This window comes from Paramormyrops kingsleyae, chromosome 8, assembly GCF_048594095.1.
Source record: "Paramormyrops kingsleyae isolate MSU_618 chromosome 8, PKINGS_0.4, whole genome shotgun sequence".
NCBI lineage: Eukaryota > Metazoa > Chordata > Actinopteri > Osteoglossiformes > Mormyridae > Paramormyrops > Paramormyrops kingsleyae.
The window spans coordinates 11,218,867-11,236,501 of NC_132804.1; the positions used below are offsets into that span (position 1 = coordinate 11,218,867).

The 17,635-nt window shown below is 44.5% G+C and overlaps 2 protein-coding genes and 1 non-coding gene across 5 annotated transcripts in view; 1 reads left to right on the top strand and 2 right to left on the bottom strand.

Annotated features, from left to right (window-relative positions):
* The window catches only part of LOC111856934 (ras-related protein Rab-7a), a 2,973-nt gene extending 825 nt beyond the window's left edge, over positions 1 to 2,148 (bottom strand). The window contains exons 1-4 of one of the 2 annotated variants that reach the window (XM_023837286.2): positions 1,957 to 2,148; positions 902 to 1,028; positions 408 to 683; positions 43 to 168 (exon numbers count right to left, since the gene is read on the bottom strand). In XM_023837286.2, coding sequence (XP_023693054.1) covers positions 43 to 168; positions 408 to 683; positions 902 to 1,028; positions 1,957 to 2,009 — 582 coding nt within the window. In that variant the 5' untranslated portion in view covers positions 2,010 to 2,148. The remainder of the gene's footprint in view (positions 1 to 42; positions 169 to 407; positions 684 to 901; positions 1,029 to 1,956) is intronic. The other variant, XM_023837288.2, reaches the window with a different exon arrangement.
* LOC111856933 (GATA-binding factor 1-B-like) lies at positions 2,125 to 16,948 on the top strand. Of its 2 annotated transcripts, none has more exons than XM_072715205.1 (7): positions 2,125 to 2,234; positions 10,232 to 10,397; positions 14,445 to 14,558; positions 14,927 to 15,406; positions 15,677 to 15,819; positions 16,212 to 16,337; positions 16,537 to 16,948. In XM_072715205.1, exons 3-7 carry the CDS (start codon positions 14,471 to 14,473, stop codon positions 16,777 to 16,779), a joined length of 1,080 nt encoding a protein of 359 aa, XP_072571306.1. In that variant the 5' UTR covers positions 2,125 to 2,234; positions 10,232 to 10,397; positions 14,445 to 14,470; the 3' UTR covers positions 16,780 to 16,948. The 2 variants fall into 2 exon arrangements, with proteins under 2 accessions (XP_072571306.1, XP_023693052.1); XM_023837284.2 differs by lacking the exon at positions 2,125 to 2,234 and adding an exon at positions 7,785 to 9,613.
* Positions 5,858 to 5,929, bottom strand: trnaq-uug (transfer RNA glutamine (anticodon UUG)). The gene has a single exon. It is a non-coding gene; the product is annotated as a tRNA-Gln (tRNA).
* Positions 16,949 to 17,635: the final 687 nt, after the last annotated feature.

Here is a 17,635-nt window from a genome sequence, read left to right on the forward strand (position 1 = left end):
CAAAGGATGCGTTTATACACGGAGATGTTGGGTTTAACTCACCCGCTGAAGAGCTGCACGGGCCGCTGTCTGAAAGGGTTTGTCCACATCCACACCCTCCTTGGCGCTCCCCTCAAAGTACTTGGCCCCCACCTTCTTGCACCAGTCCAATGCCAGACGCTGGGGCACCTGCAGGATCAGTTTGTTGTCATTGAGACTGATGCTGTCCCTAAGGCATCTGCTGTCCTTTCAAAGATTGACCTCCAACATCTAATCCTCATCTGAGAACATCCAGATTCCCCTTTCTTAAAACTAGGTGTCTTGCTAAAGTTAGCTAAATGGGGCATCCTGTTATCGCAACATAAGCTTTTGCTGTACTTCAGATGCATGAATTATGGAAAATATAGAAGGAATCAAACTGCACGCACAGCCAAACATAAACTTGTTCGGGCTTCAGGGGTAGAGCTGTGTGCATCTTGACCTACTTCTCGCTTTCGCAGGTCAGTCTTGTTACCGATGACTACGAAGGGGAAGCTGGTTGGTTCTGGGGGATCAGCCTGCACCAGGAACTCCTTAAGCCAGTCACTGAGCGATGAGAAGGAGGTCATGGAGCTCACGTCGAACAGCAGGAGGCAACAATGTGCTCCTCGGTACAGGGCATTACCCAGGGACTGGAACCTCTCGGTGCCTGCAGTGTCCCAGATCTGCCCCAAGGAGGCGGCAGGGGAAATTTACCAGCATGTGGACTTGCCACTTTTAGGTGATCTACCTACAGCACAATGCCTCTTGTACACGGAATATAATTTAGCTAATTAAGGAAAAAAAAAAAACAGACAGTAGGAAGTGATATACCAGTTTGGCTGTTAGAGCTTTCAGGTAACTTGCATGTAAATCCGGTCAAGATGAACTTTTCCATTCATACCTGCAGCACTATCAGCCTGCCGTCCACCGTGATCTCCTTGGTGAGGAAGTCTGCCCCAATGGTGGCGCGGTACGTGTTGGTGAAGCGATGGTTCACATATTGGTTCATGAACGAGGACTTCCCCACCCTGTAGATAAACACGGCGGTAGGTACCCTACTGGACAAACACACGGGCGACCGAGCAGGGGGCTGGACCGGGAATTCAAACTACAGTGAACAAACCGTGTAATTCACGCATTAGCGGATTGAAAGGGTGTCTAACAAATCCGAAGGTCCGGTACTGATAAAAGTACTTTAAAAAATACCCGGATACGAAAATATGCCCTTACTGGTATGAAAGGTCGGTGAATCATAGCTGTTCGCTATTGGGTATGCAGTTTCTTGTAAGATTAATCTTTTTCATAACTGCGTTTTGAAGGTGTGTCATATTGCCCAAGGTACTATTAAATCGTAAACTAGTATTTAGAGTAAATTTGATACTTATGTTGCGACCAATACGACTTTTAGCTTTCAGTTTAGATGGCTAATTTTCGGTCACCTTGTCTTTGTTACATTTGTAACGTTCATGCAAATTTAAGTATTATCTCTGCGTCCGCTCGACGTTTAAGCAAACAGTACGACCACGGTGAGAAACTGCCAGGTGATGTTTCACACAGTCGGGTCAGAACCAAAAATATCATCAGCAATGGACATCTTGGGAACTGGCCTGTTTGACCACGCGCCTTTGTGGAAAACTTGATATCGTACAATATTATTTTAAAACGTGATATTTCTGGGTTGACCTCGCGCACTGTTTCATCCATGTTTTGTTGGCGGATTTTCTTAACTTTTAGCTTGGTGGTTAATAGCCGCAGAATGAAACGTGGGGAGGGGGGAAATTGAAAATAAATTCAAGTAGCAAACGCGAACCGAAAAGTCTCCAAGCGGACCCCGTATTTCATAGATGTTAAGGAGACTCCGACCAAGGAAATGCTGCAGAAGTACAATCGCGCCCGAAAGACCACAGCAAGCTCAGCCTACCCTAATGCCAGATGGCGTTAAACGGTCAAACTCACCCGGAGTTGCCAATTAAAATGACCTTCAAATGCGCCTTGTTCCAAGCCGACATGGTCACTGCGTGCGGTGCGCTGGGGAAAGTAGGGCGCCTGGTTTCACTTTATCCTGATTCCCAGCGATTATCATTTAAGGGGGCGGCATCCTATGGCAAGTTTCTACAGTTGTACGCTACGTATTTCCCTTTTTTTCATCAGTATGTGTGTCCCATACCTGCTTTCTTCGACTTAGGCGAATTCACAGGTACGCGCATACAAGTCGCGCTTTGAGGTCCATCAAGGTACGAATGGCTATTTTGCTTGAAATTGTTTCTTATATGCACAACACTTGTTTGCAGTTAATTTTTACAACTACACGCCTGTCAAACGGCGATGGAAAACCAAGTTAACGGTAACTGCATTTATTTATAATTGGCAATATTTTGAATCAGACAAAAAATAATGGTCTCAGCACTGGCAGAATTAACCTTGCGACCATCTTTTCCTCACTAGGAGCGTGATTACCACATTGGCTACTTATTTGTCAAACAAGAATACTTTCAACCAAATAGTATGTCACAATATTGTAACAGAAATCTGGGATAAAAATGCTTGGAAATAAATGTCATAATGTGTAGAGTTCCGGTTACTTTACTGTGCGGTAATCGAAATGTCATTTAGCGAATCACCGTTTAAATAAAATTTGTCTTGGTGCAGTCCTGCTCCACATAGATGCACGATACAGGGAAGACACCATGCACATCACTCCTGCAGAAAAATTAACACTCAATGCCAAAATTAAGTATTCTTTGTCTATATTATGTGCAGTCCAGGCAGAAGTCTATACTAGGGTCTCTTTTCGACCATGAGGACTGCTCTGGAAGAGCGGCTGCTCAAATGCTAGTTGGTTCTGGTTTTATTGGACCTGTGACACTTCTCAGAAGTGGGTCGTGGGAACAGGTGGTGCTCTGGGAAGGAGGGGTCCATGATGGTCTCACCAATGGGTTTCCATACTCTGTAGATGTGCTGGATTTCATAGGCTGGGGGACGTCAGCCATTGACCTACCCTGCAGGTAGGCCCTTACCTACCACTGAGGACAGTGAGGGGAAGTCCTCAGTATTTTTTCTGTAACTCCAATAACCATGATCCATTATGGGGCACACCTAGGATGGGCTAACACTTTTCACCTCAGTATTTTAAATATCGTTGTTATGGCCCTGTGTGCAGGTATGGCAACGTGGTTTGCCCATGGACATCATGATCTGAGATCTGCCAGAGCAAAAATGTACACTGGGCTGGGAACCAGTAAGGTATTTGTACCAGTAAACGTGAATGAAATTCATCTGGTTTTAGGTTTCTGCAACATGTAATAAAACAGCTAATTTAACTAGTTACTTGCCTAGTTCTAGGGAAACAAGGTAGTCGGTTATTTCAGGACAAATGATCACAAGGACCCTAGACTCATTGCAGATTGTTATAGTTTCAGTATGGTTCAGATCAGGACTTTGGGCTGGCCATTTCATCACCTAGATGTCCTCAGCTTTAAGGAATTGCTTCACCCGATTTCAGTGTGGCAAGGGGCATCGCCTTGTATAAAAATGACTGGCCGACTGGGTTATGCTCACAGGGAGGGAACTGCATGTCGTTGAAGGAGGTTCTGATACTCATTCGCATTCACCTTACCCCGTAGCCATATGAGAGGCCTGACTCCTGCTGCAGAGAACATACCCCACACCGTGACACTTGCCCTTCCCAACTTGTCTGACTTCTTCACACGCTTTTGGTGGAAACACCATCACACGTAATGTTTCTCATCTGAGCCAACTAAATTACACTTGCTTTCGTCACTGAAATAAACTTCGGACCAGTTCTACTCTGTCCACACAACATGCTTCTCAGCAAAGGGCTCGTCTTGCTTTTTTGTTCTACTTACTGATGAGCGGCATGGTCACTGCAGAGTGGGCTTTCAGTCCATATTGTCCCAAACAACAAGATCCTGTCAAGACAAATTCTTGTCCTGTCCAGAACCGATCGGGAAAGCAGTCCCAGCTATGGTGTTGAATTGATCCTCCACAAAGAGTTTCCTTAACATCCTGCTACCTAGCGTTGGTCTTACTTGGGTGACTGAGCTTTTTTTTGGATTTGAATGACTTGATTTCTTTGTACAGCTTCAATATTTGTCACATGATGCTCATAGAATAACAAAGTAGGGTAAGAAAGTCACCCCATCGGTATTCATCTGAACAACCTGACGTCACAGACTTCATTGAGGACACTAAGGTCAAGTCCTCAGTATTTTATGGGGCACACCTAGGAAGGACTAACATTTTTTGCCCTCTGTATTTTAAAAGTCCTGGCTATAGCTCTGGTCGCAGGGTTTCAGTCACCTTGGAGAGGACCACCACCTTGCAAAATGCCTTATCAATGTCATCAAATAAATTTGGTTTGCCAGATATTTAGATGTATTTCAGATTAGAACCAAAAACTGTCAAGTATACCAAATCATTCTCTAATTTGGATCACATACCTTCTTCGAATTCCTTGTTTTATCTTGTGATGTGTGATAGTTTTCACTGATGAAATCCGATTAAAATCTATCTCTTCTATTTATGTTTAGAATAACTTTGAATTCAAATAAGCAGCAACTTTGATAATTACAACAATGTCACTCATTCTCTAATTTTGATCACTACTCTATCACACTCTCACCTGTCCCCTACTGCTGTGTTGTTTCACTTACATAGTGTCAGAAAAGTCGAGAGTGAGAAAAAAAACACAGAAGTACATATGCTAGTTGGCTTTGTTTTGTTTTTCAGTTAAATTCAGGTCAGGGTTTCTCTCTCTGATATTTCCTTTGTGGTTCTCCCGGTGGGATTTGTCCAGGCATTTAATGTTTAACAGTTTTATCTCTGTGAGTAGGACTGTGTAGATATCAGCTACTGGATGTGTTTGTTACAGCTTTGGCCATGTTTAGTGAAAGGGTGCCCAGAAATACTGGCAGGTTTGTTGGCATTTAGACAAGTTTGTTCATCGAATTTGATTGAGCTGAATTTCATCCTTATAATAATGATAGTGTGGGTGGGCCAGCATGAGTTGTGGCATTACTAAGACCAAATGAACAAAGAGAAAGAAAAATCTATTTTGCCTCAACTGCACCTTTCCTCTGAGTCATCTAAACACACAGACACACCTGTCAGGCACATTCATTTTATGGTACTGTATGCTGAATGGGTAAGCACAGGATAAGGATTCAAGTCCAGAGAGTAAGAGTCCGGACCAAGATTTTGTTTCAACCAACCAGTAGAGTATAAAGAGCCACGGTCACAGATACTCAACTGGTTGGTTGAAACAAAATCTTGGCCTGGATTTTTACTCTCTGGACCTGAACTGGGACCTCCACCCGGGCCCACCAGTGCCACCATGGTAGCTAGAGAGAGCAGGTGATTTTATATAATTATGGTTTATAAAATGAATTAATTTGTTCAAATTCTCTACAATAATTTAGTATCTCAGCTAGGCCAATCCTACCGATAATGCAAATGTAGCAACTTGTTAGTAATCTAGATAGATTAAGTTAATTCTCAAGGGGAGACCTGATACTAATATAATCATATCAGACTGTTACACTAAAGCTTTTCTAACACTGTCCTGTTGTCCTGCCGGGTGGGGGCATTGTGAGAGGCTTTGTTGTGAAGTCCAAAGGCGAAGCAGGGGGTGGAACTGTTAATTTCTTAATTTGGTGATCAGTGGTCATTGTTAGCACACCACAGTGCTCCACAACAAAATGTATCCTCTGAATTTAACCCATATGTGACATCGTGACATAGCAGGGGTGGTTCCTTGCTGGTCAGGGATTCAAACCAGTAATCGTTCAATTACAAGTGCACTTCCCTAACCATTAAGCCACCACTGCCCACAATATGTAGGTTCCACCGAGATTTGAACTCAGATCGCTGGATTCAAAGTCCAGAGTGCTAACCATTACACCATGGAACCAAGGCTGGCAGCCCACCCTGCACTTGTGCTGGAACCCGGGATCGAACCAGGGACCTTTAGATCTTCAGTCTAATGCTCTCCCAACTGAGCTATTCTGGGACATTGTTAACTCGCACTACCATGGCTGGGGGTTCAAATCCCATTCATGCTCTGTGTGTGTGAAATTTGTTGTTTTTAAACTGACCATAGTGTAAGGGGATGTGACCTGCAATGGACTGGCATCCTATCTGGGGTGTCCCCTTCCTCGTGCCCTGTAATGGACTGGCGTCCTACCTGGGGTGTCCCCTTCCTCGTGCCCTGTAATGGACTGGCATCCTACCTGGGGTGTCCCCTTCCTCGTGCCCTGTAATGGACTGGCGTCCTACCTGGGGTGTCCCCTTCCTCGTGCCCTGTAATGGACTGGCGTCCTATCTGGGGTGTCCCCTTTCTCGTGCCCTGTAATGGACTGGCATCCTATCTGGGGTGTCCCCTTCCTCGTGCCTTGGGCTTCCTGGGATGGGCTCCAGGCCCACTGCTCCTCTGTACCGGATAAATGATAGTAAGTGGACAGATGCAAGCGATAAGTGGATATTTCTTCATAATAATAAAAGTAAAACAGTAGATGGCAGTGTTGTATAAAGGTGCTGTAAAGTATTATTTCACTTCATACTGTAATAACATCATTCCTGATCTGGTGGTCAACAGAAAATTAAATGAAAGGACTGAAAAAAAATCAGGAATGACCTATGGACAAGTAATGTGAACCTTTCGGTCAGCAAACCAATGCCGTTTGGAGTTCTCTCCACCACATGAGAAGTGTTACTCCAGATGGTTCTCTTGTGTGGTTCCCCGATGGTGGAATGAGTTGCTGAACCACATCTGGTCATCAGACTCCCTCTGTACCTTCAAGAAATGCCTCAAGACCCATCTGTTCCATGAATTCCTCTATTAGCCTGATGCCTCATTATGTTCCCTGAATGTTCTTGTGTTGCACTTCTGGTCCTTGAATGGTCTTATTAGGTTCTTGCTTTGTTAGAAGTTGTTGAGTATATGTTGTATAGTTCTACAGCTGTTGTGTAGCTCCTTCTCCAATACTGCTTACACTCGTACTTGGGCATGCATTGGAAGCTCAGCCTAGCTGCACTTATGTTCTTGTGGTTGACTATTTAACAGCACACGTTTGTAGTGTGTTATTTGCCTCAGTTGTGCATTACATTGGAGAAAAGTGTCTGCTTAATATGTAAAATGTAAATTTAAATCCATAATGTCTTTAGGATCCTGAAACACTTGTACTCCTGAGCACTGTTACAGGTCAGTAGTTAAGAGTACTTGGCCTGTTGTGTGAGTCTGGTTAGTTGGTTAATCCTGGAGTAAAAATGCTTGACGGTTTAGATGACAAAAGACAAGTTGTGCGATGAAGCAAGTGCCTTTAGCAGAGTCCACGCCATGATAAACCAAAATACTAGCGATGTCATCTACACCCTGACCACACCACCAGCTCAAGTTAGTTTCAACTTGATCAGTCTGTGATACTGCAGAGACCACTGAACCTGGGTGGAATCGGCATCTCCAGGGACAAGGAGACCCAAATCTGTTTTGCAAGGAGCTGCAGGTTCTGTTTGGATTAAACTCCATAAAGGTCTATCTCAGGCAGATTCCTGTTGTGCTGACATCTTTTTGGCCTGCAGCAGATATGTCTCCTGCCGAAATGTGCTGTACCCAGAGGTAGAAAGTTCAGGTTCAGAAAGTACAAATCTACACCTAAGTTTTGTTTCAACCAACCAGTTGAGTATAAAGAGTCACAGTCACAGAGTACTCAACTGGTCGGTTGAAGCAAAACCTTGGTCTGGAGTTTCACTTTCTGGACCCAAACTCACCACCTCTGCTGATAAGCCGAGCAGTAGTGAGCCGCCTTCCCACAGGTACCTCTTCCCAACTACTATGGTTGTTATATCAGCGTGATCACCTACTCACTTAAACTATTAATATATTAAATGGATTAATGGACATCGCTGCTGCTGGAAGCCTGAGGTGCTGCTGTCCTAAAAGTAAATGAGGAACTGTCCAGGGACGCCGGTCAGCCACAGGCCTTGAGAAGCTGTGCTTTGTAGGTTTCTGGGGAGCCGCAAACGCCATTGAAATGGGTGTCCTGCCTTGGTGTCAGTGTCCCTATTGTGGGACCCTGGGCCCATGACAGGGGTGATTCTAAGATTTTACCTTGTGAAGAAACACAGGACCCCCCCCCTCCCAGTCCAGGGCCAAATTTTAATCCGGGTCTGCCCATAATGCGCCGTTAGCTGAATAGTGGTTCTCATGACGCTATGATATTCCCACCATGTTCAGCGTGCAGGTGTTGTGGCAGGGCAGGGAGAAGGTGGGAAAAAGATGACGATCCACTGAACACCCCACACAAAAAGGGGCTTATTAGACAAAACTTAACGGAAAGGGCAAACTAGAAAGCAAAGGGGTCATGAGGTGTCAGAACTAATCAAGGGAAAACACAACAGAACCATAAACAGACCTACAAAGGGAATTATGCAACAAAGGAATTAGAGGTAGGGAACTGGGCAGAGTAAAAACACACAATACCATAAGCACAATGACTGACTGACAAAGGGTGTTAGGGCTGGTACTTAAATACACATGAAAACCAGAGCAATGAAAAGGTGTATGTCATAATCAAAATAACCAATCAAGGATGGCAACAGGTAGAGTGACTAACACTAATTAGCACAGGACTAGGAAACACTGACTGCACAGTGGGATAATAAACTAGGATAATTAACATGGAACAAAAATATTAACAGGACAAGCAGGGTAATCCTATATGAAAAACTAATTGTAAATGGTCTAATGGTAAAACTAAATAGAAAATAAGAAACACTGGGGGAAACAGAAAACCAATAAATATAAATAAACAGATGTGTCTGGCCTGACCAGCTTCAAACCCACGACTGGCGAGTTACATGATAAGTCACTGAAACACACTAGTGATGAAAACTATGCAAGGGATGGGGGAAGCAGAACGACCAGCAATGACTGCCGGCCAACATGGGGAAAAGACAGACAGGCTGGGGTCGGACGGGCAGCAACCCTGACAGCAGGATGGTGCCTTTAGCTGGTGGTTATCAGAGTCTGACAGGACGCCCTCCCTCTCCTCCGCCTGCGTTTTGCTCACCCCTTCGCCCTGCGACCCCCACGTCACTCTTTAATGGCATGCCTTGATTCCCACTGCCCTTCCTGCCTTCACTGGTGTACTTTGTAATCTGTAGGATCAGCATCCCGAATGCCATGTGATACTATGACATGCTTTTGTGTACGCCTAAAATGCACAGTCATCGTGTTTGTTAAGAAAATACTGACAGTTTGCTAACAAAGCCCTCTGGAGACACACATTTTGGATTCAGCCAACTCAGTGAGTGTCAATCACAACCCTGGTCCCCTGTGACTGTGGACTGAGTGACTCTGACAGTACAGCTTCCATGCTGCCAGCTTTGGGTTTAATAGCTAATAAGTGTCAGCGCAGTGAGGCCTTAGATCTGCTTTGTCCGAGCTCAGCCCAGTGGCTCGACACCGACCGCTAACCCAGCTCCACAAACCATTTCTCAAGTACACTCATCCATGATAGGCCTCTGTCTCCAACTTCACCACTGTGAACAGAGAGAAAGGGGGATTGCAGAAATCTAACTGTGCAGATATGGTGAGGTAAGACTGCCGTCAGCATGTCAGCCTGTTAGCCAGTGTGGTGCCCCAGAAATCACCTTTATTATCTGACTGAGGAGGCCATGACATCAACGGGGCATGAAGCTCATATAAACTTACAGAACCCCCCTTTAAGAAGACTCAGACGGACCTTCCTGTGTGTGTGTATACACACACAGACATATATGTATATAAATATGTGTGTGAAATCATATGAAGTTATTTTTATAGGTGAACTAAAGTGACATTTCTGAAGAGAGAATCTTCCGGCTGCAAACACCCGATAAACCAAACTGATAACCTTTCCTGGAAGCTGGACATCAGCTATGTATCTGGTTAGGGTTAAGGATAGACATTGTCACATTAAGGACACATTGTATGTGTTCACAGTTGTATCTTTTACACAGTAAATAGCTAAATTTCTAAGCAGCGTCTTCTGACATGGGATAAAGATCATTATAAGTGCTTTTAAGATATGTTTCAGGTATGCTTCTAGGATATGTTTGTGATAATTAACATCTCCCCCCCCCCAGGTCAAATAAGCACGAGAGGGCGTGTCATCCCAATTAGCGTCACTCAAACTCCCTCTCAACTCTGCTTTCCCCTTAACCGTAAGCTCAGTGTGCACCAACCTTGGGTCCGGTACTGATCAACTGGAGCGTCAATCACATCATACCTGCCAGCCTCACACACCGCCAGTGACAGTCCTCACGTCGGCAGATCAGAGGTCCCACACAAGCCATAGGCACGACGAGGGAGAGGCTGAGAAGGTCTCCAAGCTAACCAGGTAGATACTCTGCATCCTTTTGTGTTTCATCTACGCTGTCAGAACAAAGAGTACAGCACCGCTGCAGTTTGTACCCCAGGGGTCAGGCAACATTAATGTACCCCAGTTATGCAAAAATGTTCTTCAGAGTCCATTTCTGTACCTTAAATGTATATTTATCTACAACTAGGGTACAATTGGCAAACCCTAGAGGGTACAACCCCAGTGACAAGTAATTGTACCCTCAAAGACGCAAATTGGTACTTTTATCTGTCAGTGTATGCAATCCTGTGTCATGGCTCTATTAAGAGACTTTTTAAACCTTTCTTTGTGTGTATAAGGATTTGTTAATTTGTTACGATTAGTCGCTATAAAAATAATCTTTTTTACTGGTGCTGTGTAAAAGTTCTGTACTACTCCTTCTGACTGACCCCTCAGTACTCTAAAATCCTTTTTTTTTAAAAAAAAAAAAACAAAAAACATCCCAATATCCTATTTGGGTTTGAGAAGGTCTTGTTTTGAAATAAATTTCTTTTGTTTATGGTAAGGAAGTTGTGGAAATGACATGACTCTATGATGTGTAAAATTTGGACTACAGTAATGAAGTAATACTTTGATATTGTTTTTTATAATCTCTCTCTCTCTCTCTCTCTCTCTCTATATATATATATATATATATATATATATATATATATATATACACACACACACACACTCACCTAAAGGATTATTAGGAACACCATACTGCTACGGTGTTTGACCCCCTTTTGCCTTCAGAACTGCCTTAATTCTACGTGGCATTGATTCAACAAGATGCTGGAAGCATTCTTTAGAAATGTTGGCCCATATTGATAGGATAGCATCTTGCAGTTGATGGAGATTTGTGGGATGCACATCCAGGGCACGAAGCTCCCATTCCACCACATCCCAAAGATGCTCTTTTGGTTTGAGATCTGGTGACTGTGGGGGCCATTTTAGTACAGTGAACTCATTGTCATGTTCAAGAAACCAATTTGAAATTATTTGAGCTTTGTGACATGGTGCATTATCCTGCTGGAAGTAGCCATCAGAGGATGGGTACATGGTGGTCATAAAGGGATGGACATGGTCAGAAACAATGCTCAGGTAGGCTGTGGCATTTAAACGATGCCCAATTGGCACTAAGGGGCCTAAAGTGTGCCAAGAAAACATCCCCCACACCATTACACCACCACCACCAGCCTGCACAGTGGTAACAAGGCATGATGGATCCATGTTCTCATTCTGTTTACGCCAAATTCTGACTCTACCATTTGAATGTCTCAACAGAAATCGAGACTCATCAGACCAGGCAACATTTTTCCAGTCTTCAACTGTCCAATTTTGGTGAGCTCGTGCAAATTGTAGCCTCTTTTTCCTATTTGTAGTGGAGATGAGTGGTACCCGGTGGGGTCTTCTGCTGTTGTAGCCCATCCGCCTCAAGGTTGTGCGTGTTGTGGCTTCACAAATGCTTTGCTGCATACCTCGGTTGTAACGAGTGGTTATTTCAGTCTATCAGCTTGAATCAGTCGGCCCATTCTCCTCTGACCTCTAGCATCAACAAGGCATTTTCGCCCACAGGACTGCCGCATACTGGATGGTTTTCCCTTTGCACACCATTCTTTGTAAACCCTAGAAATGGTTGTGAGTGAAAATCCCAGTAACTGAGCAGATTGTAAAATACTCAGACCGGCCCGTCTGGCACCAACAACCATGCCACGCTCAAAATTGCTTAAATCACCTTTCTTTCCCATTCTGACATTCAGTTTGGAGTTCAGGAGATTGTCTTGAGCAGGGCCACACCCCTAAATGCATTGAAGCAACTGCCATGTGATTGGTTGATTAGATAATTGCATTAATGAGAAATTGAACAGGTGTTCCTAATAATCCTTTAGGTGAGTGTATATATGAAGTATATATGTTGTCAAGCAAGTTGTCAAGCAAATATATTATATACACACACACACTATATATATATATATATTTTTTTTTTTTGGTGAAGCAGCTTCATGTCTCACTGAAAAATTGAGAAAAATCCAACCTTTCCTTAAAATAAATTTATTGAAAGAAAAACACATGTGCAATGATCATTGGCACCCCTGGATATTATAGTGAACACAATGTAACTGAAGCATGTTTCCCCTGTAAATTGTACATCTTTGAGTTGAGTGGAGTGAAGAGGAACCTTCAAGCTGTAATCCATGACTTCCTGGTTAACAGGGATACGAACATGAGGAGACAGAGAGGCCAAATTCCCTTAGTCATCCATCAACATGAGAAAGATAAGAGAACATACAGACCAAATGAGGGAGAAGTGTGTAGACCTTCATAAGTCAGGGATTGGGTATTAAAAAATAGCTACTTGCCTTAAAATGCCCATTTCTACTGTTAGGGCAATAATAAAAAGTTTTTTTAAAACGTATTTATGTATTTATACACAGTGACATAAGGCTTTATGAAGGCACTATAACTATGTAATTTTCATGTTGCAAATCCACGAGTTGGTAATTAGAAAAATGTCATAATGTGACACAGACGGGCCACTTTGTATTAACATAGGGGGATTCACTTGACCCCATTTTCAGCTGCATCTCTGCTCTTGTGGCCTCCTGAAACTTCTGCTTCATAAACCACCCCCCCCCCCAGCCCGTGTCTCTGCCTCCCCAGTCGAATGTGATTATTTTTAAGCGAGGGTAATTTTAACTCTGTGGCTGTAGTGTGGAGGTGACTGTGCTTCCTCCAGAGGATGTTCACAAGGACTTCCATGTTTCTCACAGATCATCTGCATGGCTTTTCAGAAGTCGATGTGTGGCCCAGGTCTGGTACTCGCCTTCTGGTTTAAAGAAGTTGTCAAGCAAATATATTTTGGCTCTAAGTTTATGTGAAAGATAGAATATTAATGATCCAGTGTAAATGAGGAGATATTTTCTTTCCCTGCTTCCATTGGCTTTGTTGTGCTGTGGAGGCACACAGACTGTCCTGCCTGCTAAGGGTGACCAGAAGTCACTGCTGTAACCATAAATCTCTTCAGGTGAACATTTCTTGCCGGTTGGCAGCTCCTGGACAGTTTGTGTGGTCTGTAATTTGCACATTTCTGGGGTCTATGTAAACAGTACATGTGGTACTTAATAAAAAATATATGTGCATCTACAGTAAATTTTCTGTCCGTCCATCCATCCATCCATCCACTGCACAACTTACACACGAAGTGTAATGTCTTCATTTTTAGATAAACTTTGTATTTCATTATTATTATGTGCTGTTAAGTTAATGTTAACTCCTGGAAATCATGTAATCAGTGTTCTGCCAGAACTTCTGCACAGTGCTGTATAACTTATATAAATATATATGGTTTAAAATGTAGTAGCAGGAACCAACCGATATTAGCAGGAAGTTACCATTTGAGAACGGCTTTTTTTGTCTCTAGCCTGCTTGATTTAATGAAGGAACCTTCCATTATAGGGTTCCTCTTAGCAATCAACAGTCAAATGCGGACATTTTAAAGGGAAGTTGGCAGCAGACGGTGCTGATTTATTGCTATCTGCTGCCTTCCCATGATCCCCTGACATGGCTGCCTCTGGTAGGCTATCCAAACCCTGTATGACTTTCACTGATGCCTACCGTCTCCCCCTCGTTTTCATCCTTTGAGTGTTTCTGGTCAGTTTGAACTATTTTTGCAGTAAAGATTTGCAGCTCTAGCCTCCAAGGGCTAGAGGGCGCTGCCTTTCACCACACCTTATGATCTCCTGACTATTATGCCACTTCAGCTGGGCTTTCAGGCGCTAGCCCACTAAACCCTATTATAATGCCTTTCCCTTATCACCACACTGGCCTTAATTCTGACAGATATATCCGCTGATAGTTGCTGCATTAGTTTTACAGTAACTACAAAATTAAGGTTGGATACTGGTAACATGCCATATTAGAGACTACAGGAGGAAAATTAGCTTTGAGTACATACATAGCATCCTGCAGCCTCTGACCAATAAACAAACAAACTATGAAATGATAAATAGATAAAATAATTAATAGCCTTCAACTTTGTTCCAGGGTCTCCCTGCCTTTCCTGGCACGTCATGGACGACTCTGCAGAGCATCCTAGCTGGGTCTCCTCACCACTCTTGGGCCTGAACACCCTAGCCAACTTCCCCCCCGGTGAGGACGGTGAGTGGCTGCACCCCCCAGTCCATTTCCCTGTCCCAAGCATGGCCATTCCTCAGGTCCCTCCTCCCCACTCAGCTTGGTCCACCTAACTGTGGTCCTCAAGGCCTTCTGCTATTTAGACTTTCCTTTGCAGATCTAAATAAGCAAGCTGATTATATCCACCTTCTTTATCAGCAGGGGATTGAAAGGGCTCAGAAAATAGGCATGATAAAGTGGGTCTTTCAGAAATCATCACTGCATGTGTCCATGGTTCAGGTCCACAGTGTCACCCTACTGGAAATCTTAAGTGATTAAAATCAATTTTCCAGAAGGGGATGGAGATGACCTTCGGCGAGAATAGAGGTGACTGAATGCCTCTCTTTCTCTAGGTCACCATGGTTACCCATCCTCCATCCTGAGTAACATCCACTGGTTTGAGGGGTCCGGGGGCCATCCCCAAGGTCCTTCCTATGGCCCCCTAGCTGCTGTATGGGCTGGTGGACCCTTCGCTAAGCACCCTCTGCACACACACACACCACCGCCCCCCCACACCCCGAGTCCAGCGTCTTCCTTCATCTCCCCCGTGGAGATGCTCTTCCTGGCCTGCGATGGAAAGCAGAGTCCCAGACTCGAAGAGGCCTTGAGGGTCGAGCAGCCCGGCATGATGGGCGGGCGTGCTGGAGACTTCCCAATCCTGAGCTCTGGTGTGGGCAGCGTCTCTGCAGCCTCCCCTCGAAGCCCCTCCCACGTGGTGACGCCCTACAGCTCCTCCGTGGGCCCCCATCAACATCACAGGACGGGCTCACCAGGCGCATGGAGCTCCTCATCACATTCCCCAAAGCTGCGGAAGATGAGACCTTCCTCACCAAGTAAGGGCTCCTTCCCAGTCCATCACCTCTCTCCCTTTGGCGTTTCGCTTTGCAGCAAAAGGTCAGAAAGCTCTGACCTTGAATATCTTCCCATAAATGATCAAATGTTACCAATTGAATAAAAACACTTACATGCTGCTCAGAAATAAGTAAAATTAAAATCAGCCCAATGCTACATTGTTACTGTAGACTATAGGGATTATCTCCATTGTAACCTGATTTTTATCACAATGTGTGTGTGTGTGTGTGTGTGTGTGTGACACACATCAGCTCGAGAATGTGTGAACTGTGGAGTCTGCATTACACCGCTGTGGCACCGTGATGCAGCGGGTCACTACTTGTGCAATTCCTGTGGAGTCAACCATAAGATAAACAAACGGAAGTGGCCCCTCCTCCAGGCCAAAAACAGATCGGTACGTCCCGCCACCCTTCCGACATATGGGAATGGGACAGGGGATTTTAGGGGGACCAAAGCTGTACTTCCCAATATTTGTGCATGGAAGCCGTGGGTGGGGGGGGGGGTCACTTTGGCTCTGCTCAGAGCTTTTACTGGCTGAGGGCTTTTTTGGCGGGGGGTGTTAAAACAGAATTTCGTCTGTTTGGCACTACATGTTTGTCTGTGCACTACATTCTTACTGCTATATGCAACAGACTTTCCGCCTGGGATCCACACAATCCACCTTAATCTTAAAAAGAAAGTGGACTGACCGGCCTGTGGGTCTTTAGAGGCAAAATTTTTGGGAGGGAGCCGGGGTGGGGGCTTTGGCTCGTGATGCCCTGCTCATGCCATCTCTCCCACGTTCAGATGGCGGGCAGGAGGATCGGTATGCAGTGTGCCAACTGCCACACCAGAAGCACCAGTCTGTGGAGGCGCAATGCCAGTGGCGAACCCGTGTGTAATGCCTGCGGGCTCTACTTTAAGCTGCATAATGTGAGCGTACCCTTCTGGAACCTTCCATCGCCTCTGTCCAAACGTCGCCTCTTGAATCCGACCATCGCTGACAGCTGAACATGTTTCCGTTTTGTGAAGTCGGCCAATTAATTAGGCAGACTTTTAACATCGATCCATATTTTAAGGATAATGTAACACATGTGACAGTACCGTCCTAATTCCAACCACTCCTTCCCAGGCGAACAGGCCTCTCACCATGAAGAAGGACACCATCCAGACACGGAATCGCAAGGTGTCCATTTTTAGCAAGAAGATGAGGCGTGGTGATGGACCGGCCCGCCAGCCCTGCATGCCCCAGGCCCCCGTCCCGGAGCAGTATGCAGGCTTAGACTCTATGGCCCAGCCCGCATATAGATACCCCACCCCCCTTCTCCCACCCCCCTCCACACTGCAGTCTGAAATGTGGCCCACACTGGGCTGATTCAGTCACAGCAAAGTCAAAGGTCATTTGAACGTTCATACTGCTAAAAACCAAACTGGGAACCGAGCTTTAAAAAAAAAAAAACCACACAGCCGCGGACATGGGGCTCTCAAAATGTGTGTACGTGCGCACTCTTGGGAAGTTCACTTTTCTTTAAATGGCACACTGTAGACACAATTTTTTTTTTTTAACTTGTTTATTATGCTGAAAAGCTGAAATCTGTAAATAAACATGATGAAAGAATATATCTGTTGAGTTATGGGGTTGTTTTTCTTTTTCTAACTTTATTTTGTATTGAGAATAAAATATAAACAATGAATAGGAGGTCTCAATGAATCATCACAAAGTTATAATATCTGAAAGCCAGGTACCACTCAGAAACTAAATAACACAAAGACAATAATAATAATTATATCTATATTTTCTCCACTTTCATGCTCAATAAACGAAAATCACTTGGCCTAATTATAAAATCCATTATTCCCAGTACTTCATGGCTTTAGTCATGGTTTCTGTAAGAGACGTTTCATTCTGGGTCCCAAACATGCAGCCAGCACACACATTGATTGATGATTTGTTGCTGTCGTCCTCACTATTCTGACACTTGGCCATGTGTGCATCATGTGTGCATCATGTGTGCATCATGTGTGCATCATGTGTGCATTGTGTTTTGTGAAGTTCTGCCCTGCTATCCTGACTGGCTGGAGCGTGGGGGTATTTGCTCTGGCCTTCTGTCACAGCACATTACCGCACATGTCCGTATATCAGGTCCTGTGTATCCCCCGTCAGAGGTGCACTGATCACAGTGCTAGAGCCCATGGAACAAGCATGTATGCATGTGCGCTTTCATGTGTGA